Source organism: Nothobranchius furzeri, chromosome 3 (genome assembly GCF_043380555.1).
Source record: "Nothobranchius furzeri strain GRZ-AD chromosome 3, NfurGRZ-RIMD1, whole genome shotgun sequence".
NCBI classification, from domain to species: Eukaryota; Metazoa; Chordata; class Actinopteri; order Cyprinodontiformes; family Nothobranchiidae; genus Nothobranchius; species Nothobranchius furzeri.
This window is the reverse complement of record NC_091743.1, coordinates 66,785,973-66,805,772: the sequence shown is the minus strand read 5'-3', so window position 1 is coordinate 66,805,772 and position 19,800 is coordinate 66,785,973. Positions and strand designations below refer to the sequence as shown.

Sequence of the window (19,800 nt, the reverse complement as noted above, 5' to 3'; positions counted from 1 at the left end):
ACAGCTACAGTACAGCCGGAACATTGTGTTACTTTGTGGCTGCTTTCCAAGACCTGCCCTTAATTTTACACTAAACACCCTCCCCACAACTCATCTCGTTTCTGCTTACCCCCGCCACCCCCCTCCACCCCCCTCGCCTCCTCCTGCCTCTGTCATTTTTGTGCGAGTTTGTCTCTGTAGTATCTCCTCAGTGTCATTTTGGAGTCAGAGCTGCGTGTTGCGACCGCACCGGTACTTTCATCACTGAGGAGAGGAAGAAGGAGCAGAGGGGGGTGGGATAAAGACAAAAAGAGTCCATAGCTAAGAACCACATGGGCAGAACACTTAGTACCCTGCTGGATCTGAGATAGGAAGACGCATTTTCTTAGAAATAAACATCCACCGAGTGAATTTGCAGCTGTTCGTCACCGGCAACCATCTGGGGGAAGAAAATAAAAAAGCGGACCTCAAAACATCGTAAGTCTCTTTTAATACACAGATCTTCATCTTTCTGAAATACTTTATTTAATTTAGGAGTTAATTAAAATAATCTTTTTTTTTAAATTTCGTTCACGCCTGGCTGAGTTAAACGGAACTTGTGCACAGTCTCACTAAAGAATAAGAATATACAAGATTATTTAAAGGAGGGGGGAAAGTGAGCCAGGATGGATAGGTTTTGGCTGAATGTGGTCCTTAGCCTTCTTGTGAAGGTCCCAGAAGAGGTTGGTGGATGTTCTCATCCAGGATCCCTCTAGGCTTAGGTGTCCCTTTCATAAATTACAGGGGTTTTGTGCAGGCTACTTCTGAGAATTATAACTCAACTCGACTCTGAGCTGATTCATTACAACCTGGTTACATATTACTGAGCAGCTTGTGAAGAACTCTGAATGTTTAGGTTGACACCAGGTGCTGAGGGGATAAGCACAAAAATGGTCCTCCAAAATTAGTTCCAGCCAGGACTATTCTATAAGTATCTAATAAAAATGCACACATTTTCATCAGCTCAGGTGAAAAAAAATAAAGTTTATTTGTCAGTTAACAACTTATAAAAGTTAAGGTCAGGCATAATTTTTGCCTGGAAAACAAATAGATTTTAATGATTACAGCATTTTTATGATAGACATCTATAAATATCAAGTTATTATCATAATCTTAGCACCATAACAGGTTAATAAAAGAAGTTTAGTTTTTTTGGGGTGTCTGTGTGTGCAGGATTATCAGTGAGTCTCCACTTGTTAGGTATGAATCAGCAACAGAGTACGGATGTGAAACAGAATGTACAGATACACTGTGTGCGTCTCTGGATGTGGTCTTTGGCTCATTGTGTTCTGTTCCTGCATTCCTCCGCAGGGCATCTTAGTTATTGGTACATGAAGCCTACGTACCATCTTATCAGTGCTGGAACAATTTACACCCTGTTTCTGCTTTTGCAAAGTGTCAATATTTTATTTACGAGGAAGAGATGACAGAAATACACCAAAAAGAAGGGCGAGATCACAATGATGGGATGAGTAACTTTTTACTTGTCTGCAATCATCAGTGATGATAAGCAGTCACAACGCTGGTTTATCTCAGTTTAAATCATGTGGGGGGTAAAAAATGTGAGTGTATGCAAAATTTACCAAATTAGAACAGCTTATTTGCCTTTTTTTTGTTAAATAAAATTAAAGCTGGTGCATCAGGGGGGTTTAAGGTTGATGAACGCTGTTGGGCTTTGCCGGTGGCGAACTGTGAATAGAAGGAACATTGTGTTCAGACACACACATGGACACACGAGTTACATGAGTTACATCTGAAATGACATCCGTGGAATTTAAAAGACACGGGGAAGGGTGGAGCTGCTGATGGACGGACGTTTTGGGACATTTTTCAGGATAAAAACTGTATTTTTCCATACAAGTACAAAAGTGAGGATGCGGGGTAAAGTGATGCCAGTCAAGACGGCTCTTTGTGGTTTCAACCTGTGTGATGAGGAGCATGGAAAGTGCCTCAGCATCATAAGAAATCATTTAGAAACGATTCAAATTCTATTTCCTGATCAGTATGCAAAACAAGGATTCTGCTGCTCAGCCTGTCGTTTAATAATTAGAGGTTTATTTACATGGTCTTCTTTTTATGCAGAGAAGCATCTTTTTGCTCATTCGTGATATCTGCAAAGAATGACGGACCCTTCTGTGTAATTAACGGAAAATAAATCTACTAATAAGAGCTGCTTTTATTAAAGCGAGTTCACAGTAAAGTCTGTGTTCGCGAGGCTGCTTTCTGATCAGTTTTGCCTTTACTGGAGATATTTCTTATCTTAGTTTATAAAGCTTCTTATAAACATAAAAACCAAAGCCTTTAACATGTTTGTTGGTCCAAGAGTCAAGTGTTTAAGTCATTAGAGTCACATCTTGTCTCTCTTTGTCCGCCAGATGAAAGAACACAAAGTTCTTTTCCTTTGTTTAGATTTCCAGACTTCTCTCTTTAGAGCAAAAACAATAAAAATGATTATTAAACTGAGAAAAATTTCTTTCTACCAGATGATGTGCAAGTATACACCTATGTTGAGTTTTAAAACGTTTTTTAAGAGAGAATTATTTGGTGATTGTGGTACTTGAGAAAAACAAACAAACAAAAAAAAAAAACCAATACTGGTAAATGCCACTTTTATTTGTTTTGTTTCAACTTTGACCGCAGTAACGTTCCTACGATCCAAAGCAGCTGAGCTCTGATGAAATGTGTTAATGTCTCAGCTGATTATAACCATCCACCAGTGTTTGCCAGCATGCTTACCATAGCTGCGTTACATTTTCCTCTTCTTTGTACAATGTCAAGGTAGTTACGTCAGGGGTGACTTTCTTAGATGGGAGTAAAATGGAGCGAATGGACGATGATTGCTGCTGTGATTAAAAAGTCAACAAGCTTTAAAGGTGACATGTTATTCCAGTTTTTATTGCTCTGGCAAAGCTTCTGTTGATTTTTCCTTTTTCCACATGGATGTGCGAGATGCTGGCAGCAGATTTCTGCTCGCCTGTTGGGCTATATACTGAACATTTTTGGTACAGGAACATTTCACTAACACTATCTGCCAAATGCCTTTGTATCAAGTTTTAATGCAGGAAATGTTGAGCTGCTTTCTATGTTTAGCACCAGCAAATATTTGAAATTATTTTAAAAGCACTGAAATAACGGCAGTGTGAAAAAGGTGCTACTTTGATATCAAATTCTTGCTGTAGCTGCAAAAGTCTCTTTGTGCGAAAATAAAGTAATTTAAAGGTGCAATGTGTAAGACTGAAGTAAAAATGACATCTTGTGGTTAAATCTGGCAATCACTTCTGTTCCATGAGTTTCATGGTCATTGCCAGTTACAGGTCAGCACCAGAAGATTGGATGACAAGCAACTATGTCATAGACAGTAAATTGATATATACATAGATATATACATTGTCAAATCTGGTGTTAGCACTCTTGGGTGTTTTACGGTAATATTTTATGGTAATACGGTAATATCTCTCCGGCATTGGAGAATGTACATTTATTTGCCGTCCTGCTGCTAGCTCGCTGTTATAGTTCTGAAAGACTCAGTTAGGAAGTAAAATGCCAAAACTGACTCTTTAACTTCACACACATATTTCACTGTAATATCAAGTTGTTGGTAATTGAAAAAGTAGCTTGAGGTATTTTTAGAGCCAGCATTTGCCTTTAATTCACTGTTAGCATTGTGAGCTCGTTAGCTTCTAGCCTGCTTTACCTGATATTAAAGTAAAACAAAAAGTTGCCGTTGTTTCTTAGGTTTACAAAAAAATTAACTTCTGGCCGCTCCTGTTTACTGGCTTTTAACAACCAGTATTGAATTCTGAATGCTGGCGCACTAGTTAGCTTGCCCCAAACATAGAAAATTCACATTTATAAACAGCTACTGCGTCCCTCTTTTGTTTTTATTTTTATGAAAGGAGAAAAACTGACAACCCCCAAGTCAGCTGAGAAATGAAATCTGTTTCATTAAAACAGTCCTTGATTGAGACATTAGACTGTTTTGTGATTGTTTCACTGTAGAATTCTTGCATATTGCACCTTTAAAGCCTCTGTGCAACACTTTGTCATAGGTTTTGTTCACACCTAATCGTTCATTTGACTAGATATTCCACATATAATTCAAATATAAAGACTGATCTGTTTTTTGGTATACTAGCTAATTCAGTAATTAAACTGCTGCTAATACAGATGTTAATGCTGGCATAACTTTGGTTAGGACACACAACACACACACACACACACACACACACACACACACACACACACACACACACACACACACACACACACTGGATGATATTCGTGTATTGATCAGTATCAGGAAGACATGACTTTGTTTGTGATGACATGGCTTTTATCAGTGCAGAGCTTGGCGGTGTGGTTAGGCCCACACTTTCCCTGCATGCTCAAGCCTCTCAGAGACGAGAGCAGAGAAAACATCTGAAGGTAGCTCAGCAGGTTTATTTTTAATGTCAGAGATATTCTCAGACATCATTTGGGGTTTGTCATAGAACGCAAAGTTAATGTACTGAACATACAGAGTGAAGAAAGCAACATGCGCTCACTTAGAGTTATTTAATCACCCAATCTGTGTAGGAATAAGACGGTGTATTACCCTCAAACAGCTGTAATCAGTGCTAATCAAGATTTTTCCAGTACTGAGAATGTTGTTTTCCATTGCAATGCATAGATTTTAACATGTCTCCATTAGCAACGAGTTATATAATATGGAGGTCAGAAACAGAAACTTGTGCTCAGTGGCTTTCAAGTCTTGTTCCACAGAATTCAATAACGTCATTTACCGGTTTCAGTGACTTAAAGTGAAAACACAAGGTCATTAAGGGAGTGTTTTACTTATTTTGAGTAGTTTTTCCTGTATTATAAAAAATTTATATATATTTCCTGTAGATAGCTCCCTTGAACAGCCTTTGTTGAGATAAATAGCTTTAAGGTAATTGATGAGCTAATGGCTAGTCAGAGTGCAGCTAAAACCAAAATGTATTGATGCAATCACATCTCTCAAATCAGCAGTTAATGTAAATATTACTATTAAACCTTCTGTTATTATTTATGAGTGTATATCTACAGTTTCATTAAATCTAGCACTTTGCAGGAATATCTTCATATTTCTGCTGAAATAATTGCGTAACTCATAATTAATGTCAGTGTAAAGCTTTATAAAATAGCATAAACTTTTGAGATTGGTGCTGTTTGGTGGTCTGTTGTTAATGGCTGTGCCTGGACTAGCCGTTAGCCTAGCCCAGTTGTATCAGGAAGGGTAAGGTGCATGATCATTTTTACGTGAAAACATTCTGTGAAATGAATAAAAAAAACCCTGTTAACTCACAGGAGCTTAGAATAACAAACTGGTTTGTGTTTCTGTATCTTTTTCAGCGGGATAGTGTGAAGCTCGTAGAACAAAAATGACCACAGATCGGTTTTTAGACATGGACGACCAGTCAGCAGCAGCAGCTGTGTTTACTGCAAAGGGCATCGACGTAACGCCAAACAAAGACCAAGGAGTTATCAAGGTGTTCAGTCGTTATTTATGCCCGCTACGCAATTAAAATTGTTCCTCTTTTGGTGTTACAGTGTTAGATTTCTGTGCCAAATGGAAAACTGTCTCTGTGGCCAGGTTGTGAAGCGTCAGGGGGACAATGGGGACCGTCCAATGATCGGGGACAAAGTCACCTTACACTACACTGGAAAACTGCTCTCTGGGAAGAAATTTGACTGCAGCCGACAGCGCAAAGAACCTTTTTGCTTCAATGTGGGCAAAGGTAGCTGTCTTCATGCCTTGCTGTAAAACACAAGAGCTCAGTTGTATCAAAAAGACATGCAGGCTTCACACAGTGAGCTGTATATTAGATAAGCTGATAAATGGAAAAAAGAACTTTTCCTTGTTTTTCAAGTTGCTCAGAATTTTACAAACATGGATATTTCTGATATTTGTGCCTTTATATTCTCAGTATTCCTGCCAGGCAGAGAAAATAATGGCTCCTTACTTTCTGGCTCCTTATTTTCTGACAGGACAAGTCCTGAAGGCATGGGACATCGGCGTATTGTCCATGCGGAGAGGTGAGGTGTGCACGCTGCTCTGTAAGCCGGAATACGCTTATGGATCTGCTGGAAATCCTGACAAAATTCCTCCAAACTCCTCAGTGGTGTTTGAGGTCAGTGCGTTTGTGCCATGCATTAATTCTTCATTAATGTGAGGGAATCTGCTGATTCAGAAGCACGTCTTGTTAATTTGAAGATTAAACTGATAGAAAATTAAGAAGTTTGTCTCCTTTAATCCTTCTGCCTACAAAACAGCACGTATTGTCTGAGTGCCACTCATTCCCAACATTCCTCTCTGGTTTTCAGACATTTGTGTAATTAAGCTTTTGAATTTGGCCTTATTATAATGTATTGCAAAGGGAAAATTTACATGTCTAGCGGTGCAGCCTGATTGGTCACATATTTATATTTAGAGACATAAACTAAAGCATATCATACTCTTTAAGGTTTAAACAATCTGTAAATTGTGGCATAAACAAAGAGAAAATTAAATATCAGCGTAAGGAATGACTAGAAAAAGGCCTCTTAGGTAATTTTTCTCAGAGAAAACTAAATTAGCTAAACTGGACTAATTAATCTGTTTTTGCAAAACCACAGCAGCAAGAGTGCTCAGCTCTGGGGATGAAGTTCGAAAGTTGTGGTGACATTTTAAAATGGATACAAACTTTTATCACAGTCCAGCAAATTTAGAGATAATTTGACATTTCAATACTTAGGAAGAAGTAGCTTAGCAACACCGCAGGCCCTGCTTCTTTTTGTCAAGGATATGCTCAAAAATACTGTTTATCTGATTTTGCATTAGTAAAAATAACAGATTCAGCAACAGTCAAATAAGCATCTTTTAAAATTTCATTTAAACTAAAAAATGCAAGAAAAAATAACGAAAGTAACTTGCAGGATTTTTGCTGTGTTCGTGCACACATTCTGTCGGGTTTCAGTGCATAAACGATGCACATCCAGTTTCACACTTCTCCAGCAGACATCATTATATCACAATTTTTTATTAACACGTCTCTCACTTTTTTATTATTTCCTCCTACATGTGTTGAATTCTGCACATATTTTGTTTTCTGCTTTAGCTTTATGATCTATAAAGAATTTTTGTTTTTCTAACAGATGGAGCTGCTTAACTTTGAAGGAGAGGTGCTGTCAGAGGATGGCGGCATCATCAGGAGAATAAAGGTCAAAGGTGACGGTTACAGTAACCCCAACGATGGAGCAAATGTCGATGGTAGTGACACAATTAGTTTGAAAGGCATAATTGTTTTGGTTTGATATAAAACATAAATCGGAGGTTAAATTGCATCTTGTTGTCCTGCAGTTCACGTGGAGGGACGATGTGGGGACCGGTTGTTTGACTGCCGAGACGTTAGCTTTACTGTTGGTCAAGGTGAAGATAAAGGCATTCCTTTGGGGGTGGACCGAGCTATGGACAAGATGCAAAAAGGAGAGTGCTGTTTACTTCAGTTAAAACCAAAGTAAGTTTCTTACAAATCCTTCAAAAATGCCATCTGTGTCATTTGCATGAGTCATTCTGAGGGGGCTTTCATTAACCACAGCTTGAATCTGTCATACAATAATAATAATTTTAGTTTGTTGTTTTCATCTCATGCCATTTACAAAGGATTTCAGCAGCTGTTTCTGCAAAATGAAAATGTTTTTTATAGCGACGTCACAAAGTTGTTTGCAGATTAATAATTGATATGTTTTTTTTTCTCATCGAAGTAACTAAATTTTGTGAAAAGAAACACTTTTGCATTTCCAATAAGGTTTAAGTACTGCAAAATAAAATTTAAGAATGCAACAAAATGCCTATTGGTAGGAAAGCATATAGTTTTTGATTTCTTCAATGGAAATCTGAAGCTTTCCTTAATGCTTCCCAGGGAGAGAGTATGTTTGATTGAAGAGTTCAGGAGTAACGAGAACACAGCTATTGTTCGGACTTCGAGATTTTTTTTTTTTGTGAAACTGCAACATTTTCCACTTAGTATTTACAGGTTAAATCTGAGGTAGAGGTGTTGTATAAGAACTGTGGATTCTTGTGCATCAGTAAAACAGGTTAAAGGACTCATCTCTGACTCATTTGCTAAAATGCCTGAAGTCCACCACTCTTCTAGCATGCAGCGTAACAGACGAAGCTCGTTATTTATGCTAGTTGTATTGATTAAACAAGTAATCGACTCCTTTAATGCTTAAGCATTATTGACATGCTTTTCTTTTTACAGGTATGGCTTTGGAAACGAAGGTAAACCGGAGTTCAAAATTGGACCAGACAAAGAAATTGCATATGAAGTTACTCTTAAAGACTTCACTAGGGTGAGTTTCCATTTTCTTTGATTGAACAAAGAAAACCTTTATTTACCAGATACAATACAAAACATATGCATGGTATTTTGGGTTCAAGTCTCATTTTAGACACATTTAAGCACATATCAAACCTACTACCTACAAACATCAAAACCCTAAATTAATGTTTGCTGTTTTATTTTAAAGGCTAAAGAGTCCTGGGAAATGGACTTGAGTGAAAAGCTGGAATTGACTGCTGCGGTGAAAAGCAAAGGGAATCAGTATGTTAAGGTAACGTATCTGTGATTGTGTTCAAATGAATCATTCTGCTTCTCATCTAAATAATCCTAACTTATTTTGAAAATCTATAATCAGGCAGGACGGTACCACCAGGCGGTCATCCAGTACCAGCGCATCATTTCCTGGCTGGAGTTGGAGTGTGGCTCTGGAATGGAGCAATACAAGAAGATCCAGGACTACGTTATGACGGCTCATCTTAATTTAGCGTTGTGTTTCCTTCGGCTAAAGGAGTTCTCACAAGTGGTGGACAACTGTAACAAGGTGAGCTGCGTGACCCTGATGATTAGATCACCACCTCCTGCAGCAGCTGAGTTCCTTCTCATACTGTGTGTTTGTGTGTTTAAGGTAATTGAACAGGATGCGAGCAATGAGAAGGCTCTGTATCGCCGTGGGGAGGCCCGGCTCCTCCGCAACGAGTACAACCTAGCCTTGTTGGACTTTCAAAGAGTGCTGGAAGTCAACCCGTCGAATCGAGCAGCTCGTGGTCAAATTTCCAAATGCCAGAACAAAATGAAGGAACATCAAGCCCAGGAGAAAATGATCTATGCTAACATGTTCCAGAAATTTGCAGAGCGTGACTCAAAGGTCTGTAAACACTCACTCAGACATATTTTTCCCTTCCCTTTGCTTTCCTTTGTTTAGTTACACTTTCCCACTAACGTTTAAAACCTTTTAAGTCTTAACTGACTCCTAACGTAATAGGAGCCAACACTGACTGAGTGTTGCCGTTGAAACTGATGTTTAAAAATTGTAATTCAAATAATTTTTCATAACTTATTTTTAAAACTGAACGAAACCAAACATTTAAAGAATCTTACTTGGATGGGCTCACACTCGGTCTGCTAATTTCAAATTTAAAGTTGTGGAACAGCGAAAACCATTTTTTAACGATTATTTCTGATTAGAATCGATCACTCTGAGTTTTTCATGCAGGCTTAACATGAAGATAGTCTCCTACACTAATCTTGTGCAGTAGCTTCTGATAGAAAATAGATGGTAAAACGTTAGGATTTGAAAAGCCTGACAGATCTACTTCACATTACATCAATTAGCATTCATGGACTCCGTCTTTGACTCACGACATGGAAGGCTGTTGTTGCTTTAGCATCCAGGAAATAGCAGAGAACGTCTCGGCTAGTTTAAGCTAACTTCAGCATTAGCAACTCCACCACACAGCAGAACTCCTACAGTCTTGTGCTATTTGTGGAGATAATAAATTAGCATTGCCCCCAATGAGAACGACTTACAAGGCATTCATTCCTACTAAAGACCACTACAAATGTATTGATTAAACGAGTGACCCACACCTTTAACTACTTTAAAAGAAGAAGCAGAAGAAAAAAAAGAAAGTTATGATTAGTCTATTAAATCATGCTTCCAGTTGAAATAACAATAATGATCTGAAATGTATAAATTCTGGCTGCACTATATGTATATATATATATATATATATATATATATATATATATATATATATATATATATATATATATATATACACACATATTTAATTGTTTTGATTTCAATCTGAATTTGTCCAGCCTTTCTGTGAATGCTTTGTTAAACATTATACTGCCCTCTAGTGGCAAGATTAAACATTTAAGTGAAAATGCAGCAATAAGAAATGTTATCAGAATATTTATGCTATTAAAGGTGTTTGAAACTAAAATTTTGGAAACATAAAACTTTAATTATTTTTGATTTTTTGTATTTGTTTATCTTATTCTCTGAAAAGAAGGGGAAGACGAAGAGGAGGAGCAGCATGAACGGTGAAATGTGCATTAAACGACGACGGAGGAGTCAGGACTGTGCTTCGTAACAGAAGAACAGAGGCAGAGAAAAGGTGGAATAACAACCTCAAATCTACAACCTCTTCATCCCAAATCCCGTGGACCACATGTGCGCGAGCAAAGCAGATGGCAATTCTCTGTCTCTAGTACAGTAGAACAACCAGATCGTTCCCCCGTGGAGGTCGAACGACAACGTGACTTTGTGTAGATCGGTGAATAGGTTTCACCCATTTTTATTGGAAAAAGCAGTTTAAATTCAAAACACTGAGAATCTCTTCCTTTGGTTTTCTATATATATTTATATATATATACACACACACACACACACACACACACACACACACACACACACACACACACACACACACACACACACATATATATATATATATATATATATATATATATATATATATATATATATATATAAATGTGTATGTGTGTGTGTGTGCATATGTATTTGGCTACTGTGTTAATATGTGCCTTCATACTTTGTTTTCAAGTTGACATTTGCTGGTTTTCAGACCTCTGATTTGGTATTGAGCCTTTTATAAGGCAGCTGCTTGCGCATATCATGTTGGGAATCAGACTTGAAACTTTGCAAAATTATTATTTTTTAAGATGTGCAATATGGATTTTGGATAAAAGGAGTAAACTATTAGCCCAGTGGTCTATGTATGTGTGTGTATATATATGTGTGTATATATATATACATATACATACACATATATATATATATATATATATTTATATATATATATATATATATATATATATATATATATATATATATATTTATATATACATAGACACACACAATTTCATAAGGCAACAGGAGCAGTCTCAAAAAAGCACAAAGTACAGAAGCCAAAATTGTAAAGTAACGTCAAACGTTAAAAACTTGCAAATCCATGATTGACTGTAAAACGCGACAGTAGTTGTACTGAAATTAATCCTTTGAAGTAATTACTTCCAGGACCATGTTGCAAATGGAGCACTTTGTTTTCCTAAGAATTTATTTGACAATGGTCATGCACTAAAATTAGGAATACCTAACTCATTCATGCTGAAACGTGTCTATTTTAACCCATCAGACAGTATTACAGGGAAGCCAGTCTGGGACTGTTGTTGATCAAACAAAAAATGATAAGCATTTGTGTTAATTAACAGATGAGCTATGAAAAATTATTACATTTCAATCGTTTGGCAGCTGCAAAAACCTTGACGCAACAAAAGCTGCAAAAACCTTGACACAACAAAAGAAAACATGACAGCATAGACTAAATGGAATGGAATGCATCATTGTGATGCTGTGGTTAGCATCGTTTTTGTACGTTCTGGGTTTGACCTGGACTTTTTACGTAGAGTTTGTTTGGATTTTAGCAGTTTTCTCCAGCAGCTTAAAGATGTGCACATCAGAAAATGTGGTAACTTGGTAAATTTAGCCGCGAAAATATGCGTAGAGATAGTTTTTGCCTCCCATCTTCTATCATCTGTGGTGGTACAAACATGAGTCTCTCCACATAAGTAGAGTCTAAAAGACAAAATGATTATTGTTGCTTAATGTATGAATGTTTACGCTTTGAAAGCTTTAATGGAATTTAGGGATTGACGACTTTCACTTTCATTTTTTTTATAAAATAATGCCACTATTAAAAAATATCACAGTTGACAGCAATTCTATTGGTCAAAGTCTTGTTCTAATAATAGAAACCACCTGAAAAAGAAAAATCTCCTCTCGTTCTGCATTTGACAGAGCTAGTTCTTGACTGCATGTTGGAGAGGGACTTATGAATGGTGGTTATGCTTTAGCAGAATAGTCTGGATATTTTGAAGTGGTATTCTGGAGGGGACACCTATGGATAATTAATATTCTACCTGTTGCAGAAAGCTCTTTGAGTAGTTGCAATTTGGATAATTTAATTCTACCAAGATGCAAAGCTGTTGATTACAGTCAGGATTGGAACACTAAGCAATAGATTTGCAGTGGTCGTTAGTAGGAATTAATGCCTTGCAGGCTGTATTCAGGGCACAAAAAAGCCCACAAACCCCTGGCTCAGCAGGGACAAGTCTACAACATAACAGGAGAACTTAACACTGCAGGACTTTGCTAATGCTAACGGTTAGCTTAATCTAGCTGAGACATCCTCTGTTGATTACCGGACGTTAAAACAACAACAGCCTTTCCCATCGTGAATAAAGTTTGGTGAGTCCATGAAAGATAAGTGACAATGTGACATAGATCTGTGAGGATTTTCAAATCCTAGAGTTTCACCATATTTTCTATCAGAAGCAAAGGTGTAGGTGATAGGGGTAGGAGACTATTTTCATGTTCAGCCTGCATGAAAAACTCACAGTGGCCGATTATTATCAGAAAAACATTTAAAAATGTTTTTTCAGTCAACCATACTTTTAAAACAACTCTTATCTTAGAACAGTAATTTATATTTAATTAAATAGCAGCAGCTCTAATATATTTTAATTGAGTTTAAAACTGAAAAGTATGTAAAAGTGTAGAAACAAGCATAAACTATGATTTTTATAGATCAATGATGTTTAAAGATGGCTGCAATCCACTGATACTAGCGCTATTGTAACTAGCTGTTAGCTCATCAATCCCATCCCTACTAATCTGCTTTTCTAACTTGGGATCACCCAAAGAGCAATCAATAACAGATTGAATATTAATCAAGAGTAATTTACCTACAAAACATCACTTCAAAGCTCCGAACTGTTACTCTAAACCCACCATTCATTAATATCCAGCTTTGCTATTGTGATCAGCTATATAATCATGCCTCAGTCCTGAAACAAATGTATCTTTACTTCACTATGAATCCTTTTTTTCCCTTTTTTTTTAAACAAGTGTGTGTGTTTGTGAAAAAACAAAATTGCACTTTGGTGACTGTCGAACCAACACTGTCATCTTTGTATGTAATGTCCAGACAAAGTCTGGACAAAAAACTGAAAATGTTTTATAAACATTGGCTGGTTCAGAAAGAAAACCTTAGCTGTCTTAAATATTTTGTGTAAGAACAAAACAAAACAAAAAAAAGTGAAAAGTTGCATTGACAACATCGTGTTTGTGTGTTAGTATATATTGTTTGTTGGTAAAGTTTTTTTAATCAGCTTATTGCTAAATGTTTCAAGTGCTGCTGCCTTTGAATATTCTAATATTTTCTATAGTGGAACAGAGCATGAAGTACTTTTTTCTAGCCATTTAAAAGTGTATTTAACGATTTACAGACTATCTTACCCACCTGTCTTTAGCAACAAAAAGTAAAGTAGAAAATTTCTTCTTATATATTCATCATTTTGTTAAATTTGCGAGAAATTCCAGACGTAAGTAACACAAAAGAGTAGAATAGCTGCAGCTGGATAAACTGCAGTGTATCTGATGTCAGGTTTTTTTGTTGTTTGTTTTTGTCGCGCATTATGTTTACATGTACTCAGATGATCATTGTTCTGTAAGAAATGATCAATGTTTTAAAGCTGCATTTTATGCAAAAGAAATATTTTCTGAAAAACATTAAATATGATAACTTTGATCACGTTGTCTTTGCACTCTCACACACACATGTGGCACTGCACTTACACACACACACACACACACACACACACACACACACACACACACACACACACACACACACACACACACACACACACACACACACACACACACACACGCTACATACCATAGGCGTCATTTTAACCGAGGACGCCGGGTACATGTCCCCGGCAAAATTTGTGATTGGCAGCTGTGTCCCCCCCACTTTCAAAAACGCCTGCTGATGAGGATTTTTGTTATACCAGCTCAGATCTTATACCAGGGGTCGGCAACCTGTTCCCATCAAAGAGCCATTATTACCCGTTTCCCACGGTAATTTTGGACGGACCTTAATAAGCAGTGACTTAAGTGAAGCAGGCAGGTCGCGCTAGAAAATTTCGTTTAAAAAGACGTCATAAATGTGTTCCCCCGTCCTTTTCATTAAAAAAATATGAAGTAAAAACTCACAATTTAATTTTCATTCATTTGTCATTAATATTTAGTCTACATCCGTGCGTTAAGTGGACCATCTTCCAGTAAACGCAAAGCATCCAGCCCACCTCTCCAAATGCGTAAAATGTGCATCAGCCGCTAGTTAGGCGCGTCGCGCGCACCATCAGCTGATCAACCCAGACAAGAGCAGAGCAACTAGAGAAAGAATAGAGGATAATTCTGTCTGGATGTGGATGGAAATTACATTTTACAGCAGCCTGATCATCATTTAAATACGTAAACCATCACCTGGCTTCTAGTCCACGCTATGAGCATTATTTTAATTGGTGTGTGTGTTTGTGTGTGTTTTCCACTTCAAACACTGGTCTAACCAACCAGACCAGCGTGTCCAGTAACACATTAATGTTACAGTTAAACAGTTTCACTTCGGCTAGGAACGTTTCACCTGCCGTGGCCCGACCGCTTCTGCTCCACATAAACTTTGTGCGTGATCAAATGTCTCTACGCGTCATGCGTCTCCATATTAGAGACGGGAACAAGCGCTGTTCAGCCAAAGTTTCATAATTTCATAAAAAGAACATTTTTCCAAGTGACACATCCCTCAGAGAGACCGGGTTTCCAGACTGTTTCAGTGGGAGGAAATCTTATCGCTTGCGCCGTGGTTCTGCGCTGCGAACCCCAGATCTTCAGCTCACTGTCCACCGTGGGCGCTCCGAGCCACGCTGAACACAGTGTCCAGTATAAAGCTCTGATGTTCTGATGGGAATATTTTACCTCCGCGATGTGCGTTAACGATTAAAATGTCAGCTCATCCATGCGCATCAGTGTGCGTCGGGGTAATTCTTTCAAACCAAGCAACAACCTTGAGTTCATCTGTCAAAATAAACAGTCAAATGGAAATATCTGTAACCTGCCGTTTAACTGTTTTGCCTTCCTGTGAAGATTGTTGCAAAGAGAAACAATTAAACTTGATTAACCCCAGAGAACCAGAGCGCATGCGGGAAGATTCCTCCCACTGAAGCGAGTGTTTTCCAAACCCTGTCTCTCAGAGAGACTTGTCACTTAGAAAATGTTCCCTGATTATGAAACTTTGGCTGAATAGCGCTTGTTCCTGTCTCTAATGTGGCGACACATCCAGGAGCCTGTCTGAGGAGAATCCCAGAATCTCACATTGTCTTCAGCTCATAATGTGCCTATATGATTACGCACAAGCGTGACGCGTCAACCCAGTCTCACAGTAAGACCGGGTTGGACCTGTTCAGGTTTACGCAGACAATCTTTACATTTAGAATTGGCATACAGATGTAAAATTAATGCAGTAAAATATAAAGCATTTTATTTAAATATCCATTCATTATTTTACAAGCACAGAGAGCCGCATCAGATGGATGGAAGAGCCGCATGCGGCTACAGAGCCGCCGACCCCTGTGCTAGCCTACTTTATTGTCCCCAGCAATTTTTAAACCCCACTCAAGTGTATGGTTATTGTCCCCAGCAATTCTGAAAACAAACTGACGCCCTTGCTACATACACACTAAACAGTTGGGTCATTCTGCCTACTCAACCGATGGGTTATTTTTGTGCAACTCATGCACTTGATCAAAATCCATTCATTCACTGACTTTGCACTTGGCTTGTTTATACTTTTGATGTCATCACGTTGGCTCTCACGTTCTAGTCCCAGAAAGAAAAACACCATTTGAAGTCATGGACAACAGAAGACGTTTGGACCTAGAAAACGGTGACTGGTGTTTAGTGCTATCTTGTTTCATTCGGTATCGCGGGTTTCCGGTTCCGGCAGAAGAGAAGATACCCGAGGGGAGGGGTGATTGTTCCGTGACCATTTGCTTTCAAAACCTAGCTGGTTTGCAGCATGGTTTGCAGATGTAACAGCTTTAAAATTTTTGTAACAAAATTACTGCCTTTTGGCCACAAGAGGGCAGAAGAGGACAGTAGAAGCAGACAACACGTCAGCGTTTATACATCTGTAAAAAGATGGAAATATTAAGCAGTAATAATCTTTATAGCAAAGTGATAATTAAATATTAATTGATTGATTAATGCGAGGAGCAGAGGAATAAAATAAACCCCAATAACTCTCAGTTGTTTTAGTTTCACTGAATTCATTGATTCAATTCTGAGATTCTGTGTCTACAAGCGGTTTAAACTTGAACAGTTCCAGTTTAACAGCTCACACTTCATTCCTATTTTGCCATATTTAAAACTTGAAGAACATGTGTTGTTAAAGGCCTCTGTTCATATCATAAATTAATTCAATCTAAAATAGAAAAGGTGCTTTGAAAAAACTTTGAACATGAACTGTTTCTACTTTTTTACAGTAAATGTAGAAAAAGGCAAAAATAGATCAAATAATAGTTTTATTACTCATGCAAAACATGCACTTTAGTTTTTAAGCTATAATATTTGAATGTTTTGGTGGTTAAAATAAATGTGCACGAACATGAAACTAATGACTCTGATTGCTCTTGACTTGTTTAATAGCAACATAAATTCATATTAGGAGAAAGCACTGTAGTTTTGACATTAAATTCCTATCATTTATGTTGTGGACATCAAACAAAACCTGACATAAAATGCAGAAATCATTTCATTTAAATTCAGAAAACATCAAAATACAACATCAATGTGTGATACATAAAATAATGTCCTATATTATAGCAAAATATCAAAAATACACTAAAATATAACCTCAAAACAAGAATTTAAGGTCCTACAAATTAAAATAGAGGAAACTGTCAACACATATGAAGCAGTGATTATGACCACAGGTTTTAACCAATTTTATTAGCTATTTAATGACTTTTGCAGCCTGATTAGAGAGCAACTGGTGGATGATAATTAAAAAAATAAGGCATCTTAAATCTGGTTTAAAGCAACATATGTAACAAGCACATATAATAAACGGGGCAGTTTGTTATGAATACATGAAATGTTACCATTTTTATTGCTATGCTTGTTGGTTTCACATCATTTGTGCTGCAAAGATTGAACTATGGCAACATTGTGATGATAAATCAGAATAAAAAATACAGTTTGTTTTATTTTGGTTTGAAAAGTATTTTTTAGACTCGGTCAAGGTCTACGCCTTTCCTTTCTTGCTTTTGCAGAAACAATCTTGATGTCATTTAAAGGTTTTCAAAGTGAACACATCAAACACAGAAAATACTAATTAAACAGGACAGTTTAAACAACTTGAAAATAATTCAAAATGAGGATGTTTTACACAGATGATTTTTTTTCTTCGACAAACTCCAAAAGTCAGTGGATGTTAAAGGGATTTATGTTGAGGCAATCTGAGGTTTTCCAAAAATAACAGGTTAAACTGGAAAAATTAAAATATGGAGCAAAAGTGAATTATTTCACTAATTTAACTTCAAATTTGAGACAGACTCATACACACAAAGCCAGATGTTTCAAGCCTTTCCTTGTCATAATTGTGATGATTATGGCTTACAGTTTATGAAAGCCCCACATTCAAAATGTCAAACAATTAGAATAAATAGTTCAACATTCTAGACTCAAAGTGTCACACGCTAATCAGCTAATGGATCCCAAACACCTGCTGAGTCTTTAGATGGTCTCTCAGTCTGAGCTGTATAAATTGATTTTGCACCCTATTCTAATTTTTTGAGTTTCACCTGTAATAGTCAAGTTTCTAAGTGAACAAATTCTATTTCACCACGAGAATAATAAAAATATGGACAGCCACGTGTCTAAATTCACTTCCCAGAATAAACTTTTAGTGTTTCTAAACTGGTCAACATTACATTTTGCATGCTTGTGTAACAGGATTCATGGCTCACAAATGCGTGATCCAGGCTATAATAAGTAAAGCCAAAATAAACACATTGTTTTTCAAAAAATCACACTGACTTTATTTTCCATTTTGATTGTCTGCAAGCAGCCATAATATAATAAAATAAAACTAATTTAATTTTAAATTCAAGCATTCAAGCCTAAATCTGTGGATTTGCCTTTTTTCAGTTCTAATTAGTTGCGATGTATTTATGGGACTGAAAACTGGAACAGCTCGTTACACCTAGTGAGGATATTCCAGGGTGCATGGGAGCTTGCACAACCGTTGAGGGGGTGCTTCAGGAGGATGGGGTTTCTGGTGCCCCATTAAGGGCCATTTGATCCCCGTCCTGCACGGAGAGATCAGATAATAAATCAGGATTATTTCTGTGTTGGACTCCACCAGGGTTTCAAGTTTTCATAGGATCTGGTCCTAACTTCTACAGAATTCAAGGTGCAGTTCAGGAACAGAAGGGCCTCATTTCGCTGTTGCTTCAGAATGCATCACTGCATTTTTCAGCCTTGGTGTGCTCATCGAACCAGGACCTCCAACAGACACGGGCTGAAGTCTGAGGCCAAGGTCTTCGCATGCAAAAGAGTTGATTGCCATTTGCAGGTTGGGCTTGAGAGCTTGCTCCATGTGGAGGAGATCAAGTATCACAGGTCTTCATGAGAGCGCTAACTGGAGCGGGAGGTTGATTGTCAGACTGGGGCAGCATCTGTCATGGTGAAGAGAGAGAGAAGTGTCGGAAAACAAAACTGATCTACGCCCCTGCCCTCATATGGGCTTGTGAAGAAGCAGCTCAGAGTGGCTGGACTCACCCTCTGGGAGAGAGAGAGGAGCTCAGAGGTGCTTTGTCAGGATTCCTACTGAAAGCCAGACCAGAAAGGTGTTTCAGACATGTCCCACTGGGAGACGAGATCGGGACAGACCCAGGACGCGCTGGCCTAGAAATGTTTTGGAGCTCTTGCAGATGAAATGCAAGCTGTTATTTATCAACAGTGATGTGATTTGCTTTGTAAAGCACCGGCTAATATTAATGTAGCCTGTATCAGAAAACATAAACTAGAAAATAAACAAATGTAGGTGAGTTATAACCCAGTTTATCACAATCCAGGTTAATGTAAACAGTAATGATAGTTTGGAAAGAAACCTATAAGAAAAGTATGAATTTTTTTATGCTAAAATGTTTAAAAATAATAATTCTGACTAAAATCCTGTCATACTCAACTGGCTAAAACAATCTGGGAGTGCAGGGGTTTAACAAGAAAAGAAAGAAAGAAAGAAAGAAAGAAACAAAAAGAAACTTAAACTTGTTTTCTTGTGAAATCATTCAAGCTTTAAAAAGGTGTCCAGGACCACTGAGAACAATTAAGAGCAGCTTCCCAGTTATACCTGCTTGATTCTGTCTCATCTCTCACATGGTGAAAGGGGACCTACAGGTGAAACGCAAAAAAATTGGTGCAAAAGTTCTTTTATTTCACTAATTCAACTTAAAAGGTGAAACCAATATGTGAGATAGACTCATTACAGGCAAAGCCAGCTAT

At 37.6% G+C, this 19,800-nt stretch overlaps 1 protein-coding gene and 1 long non-coding RNA gene across 2 annotated transcripts; one reads left to right on the top strand and one right to left on the bottom strand.

The window, feature by feature from the left end:
• The first annotated feature begins 224 nt into the window (after positions 1-224).
• Positions 225-10,694, top strand: fkbp5 (FKBP prolyl isomerase 5). Its single transcript, XM_054730790.2, has 11 exons — positions 225-456; positions 5,392-5,528; positions 5,633-5,777; positions 6,028-6,170; positions 7,174-7,288; positions 7,379-7,535; positions 8,283-8,373; positions 8,551-8,634; positions 8,719-8,904; positions 8,989-9,228; positions 10,379-10,694. The coding sequence occupies exons 2-11, from the start codon at positions 5,421-5,423 to the stop codon at positions 10,460-10,462; spliced, it is 1,353 nt and encodes a 450-aa protein (XP_054586765.1). The 5' UTR covers positions 225-456; positions 5,392-5,420; the 3' UTR covers positions 10,463-10,694.
• A 7,620-nt stretch (positions 10,695-18,314) lies between these two features.
• On the bottom strand, positions 18,315-19,563 carry LOC139068876 (uncharacterized). The gene is made up of 2 exons (XR_011520134.1): positions 19,075-19,563; positions 18,315-18,971 (listed from the first exon to the last, which is right to left on the bottom strand). It is a non-coding gene; the product is annotated as an uncharacterized lncRNA (long non-coding RNA).
• Between the last annotated feature and the right edge of the window lie 237 nt (positions 19,564-19,800).

What these genes read in the sequence shown, in the direction of transcription:
- fkbp5 (XM_054730790.2), top strand. Translation starts at nt 5,421, where the DNA reads ATGACCACAGATCGGTTTTTAGACATGGACGACCAGTCAGCAGCAGCA. An exon ending in ACTCCTCAGTGGTGTTTGAG is followed by an intron (nt 6,171 to 7,173) that starts GTCAGTGCGTTT and finishes TTTTTCTAACAG; the next exon opens with ATGGAGCTGCTTAACTTTGA. An exon ending in TTACTTCAGTTAAAACCAAA is followed by an intron (nt 7,536 to 8,282) that starts GTAAGTTTCTTA and finishes TTCTTTTTACAG; the next exon opens with GTATGGCTTTGGAAACGAAG.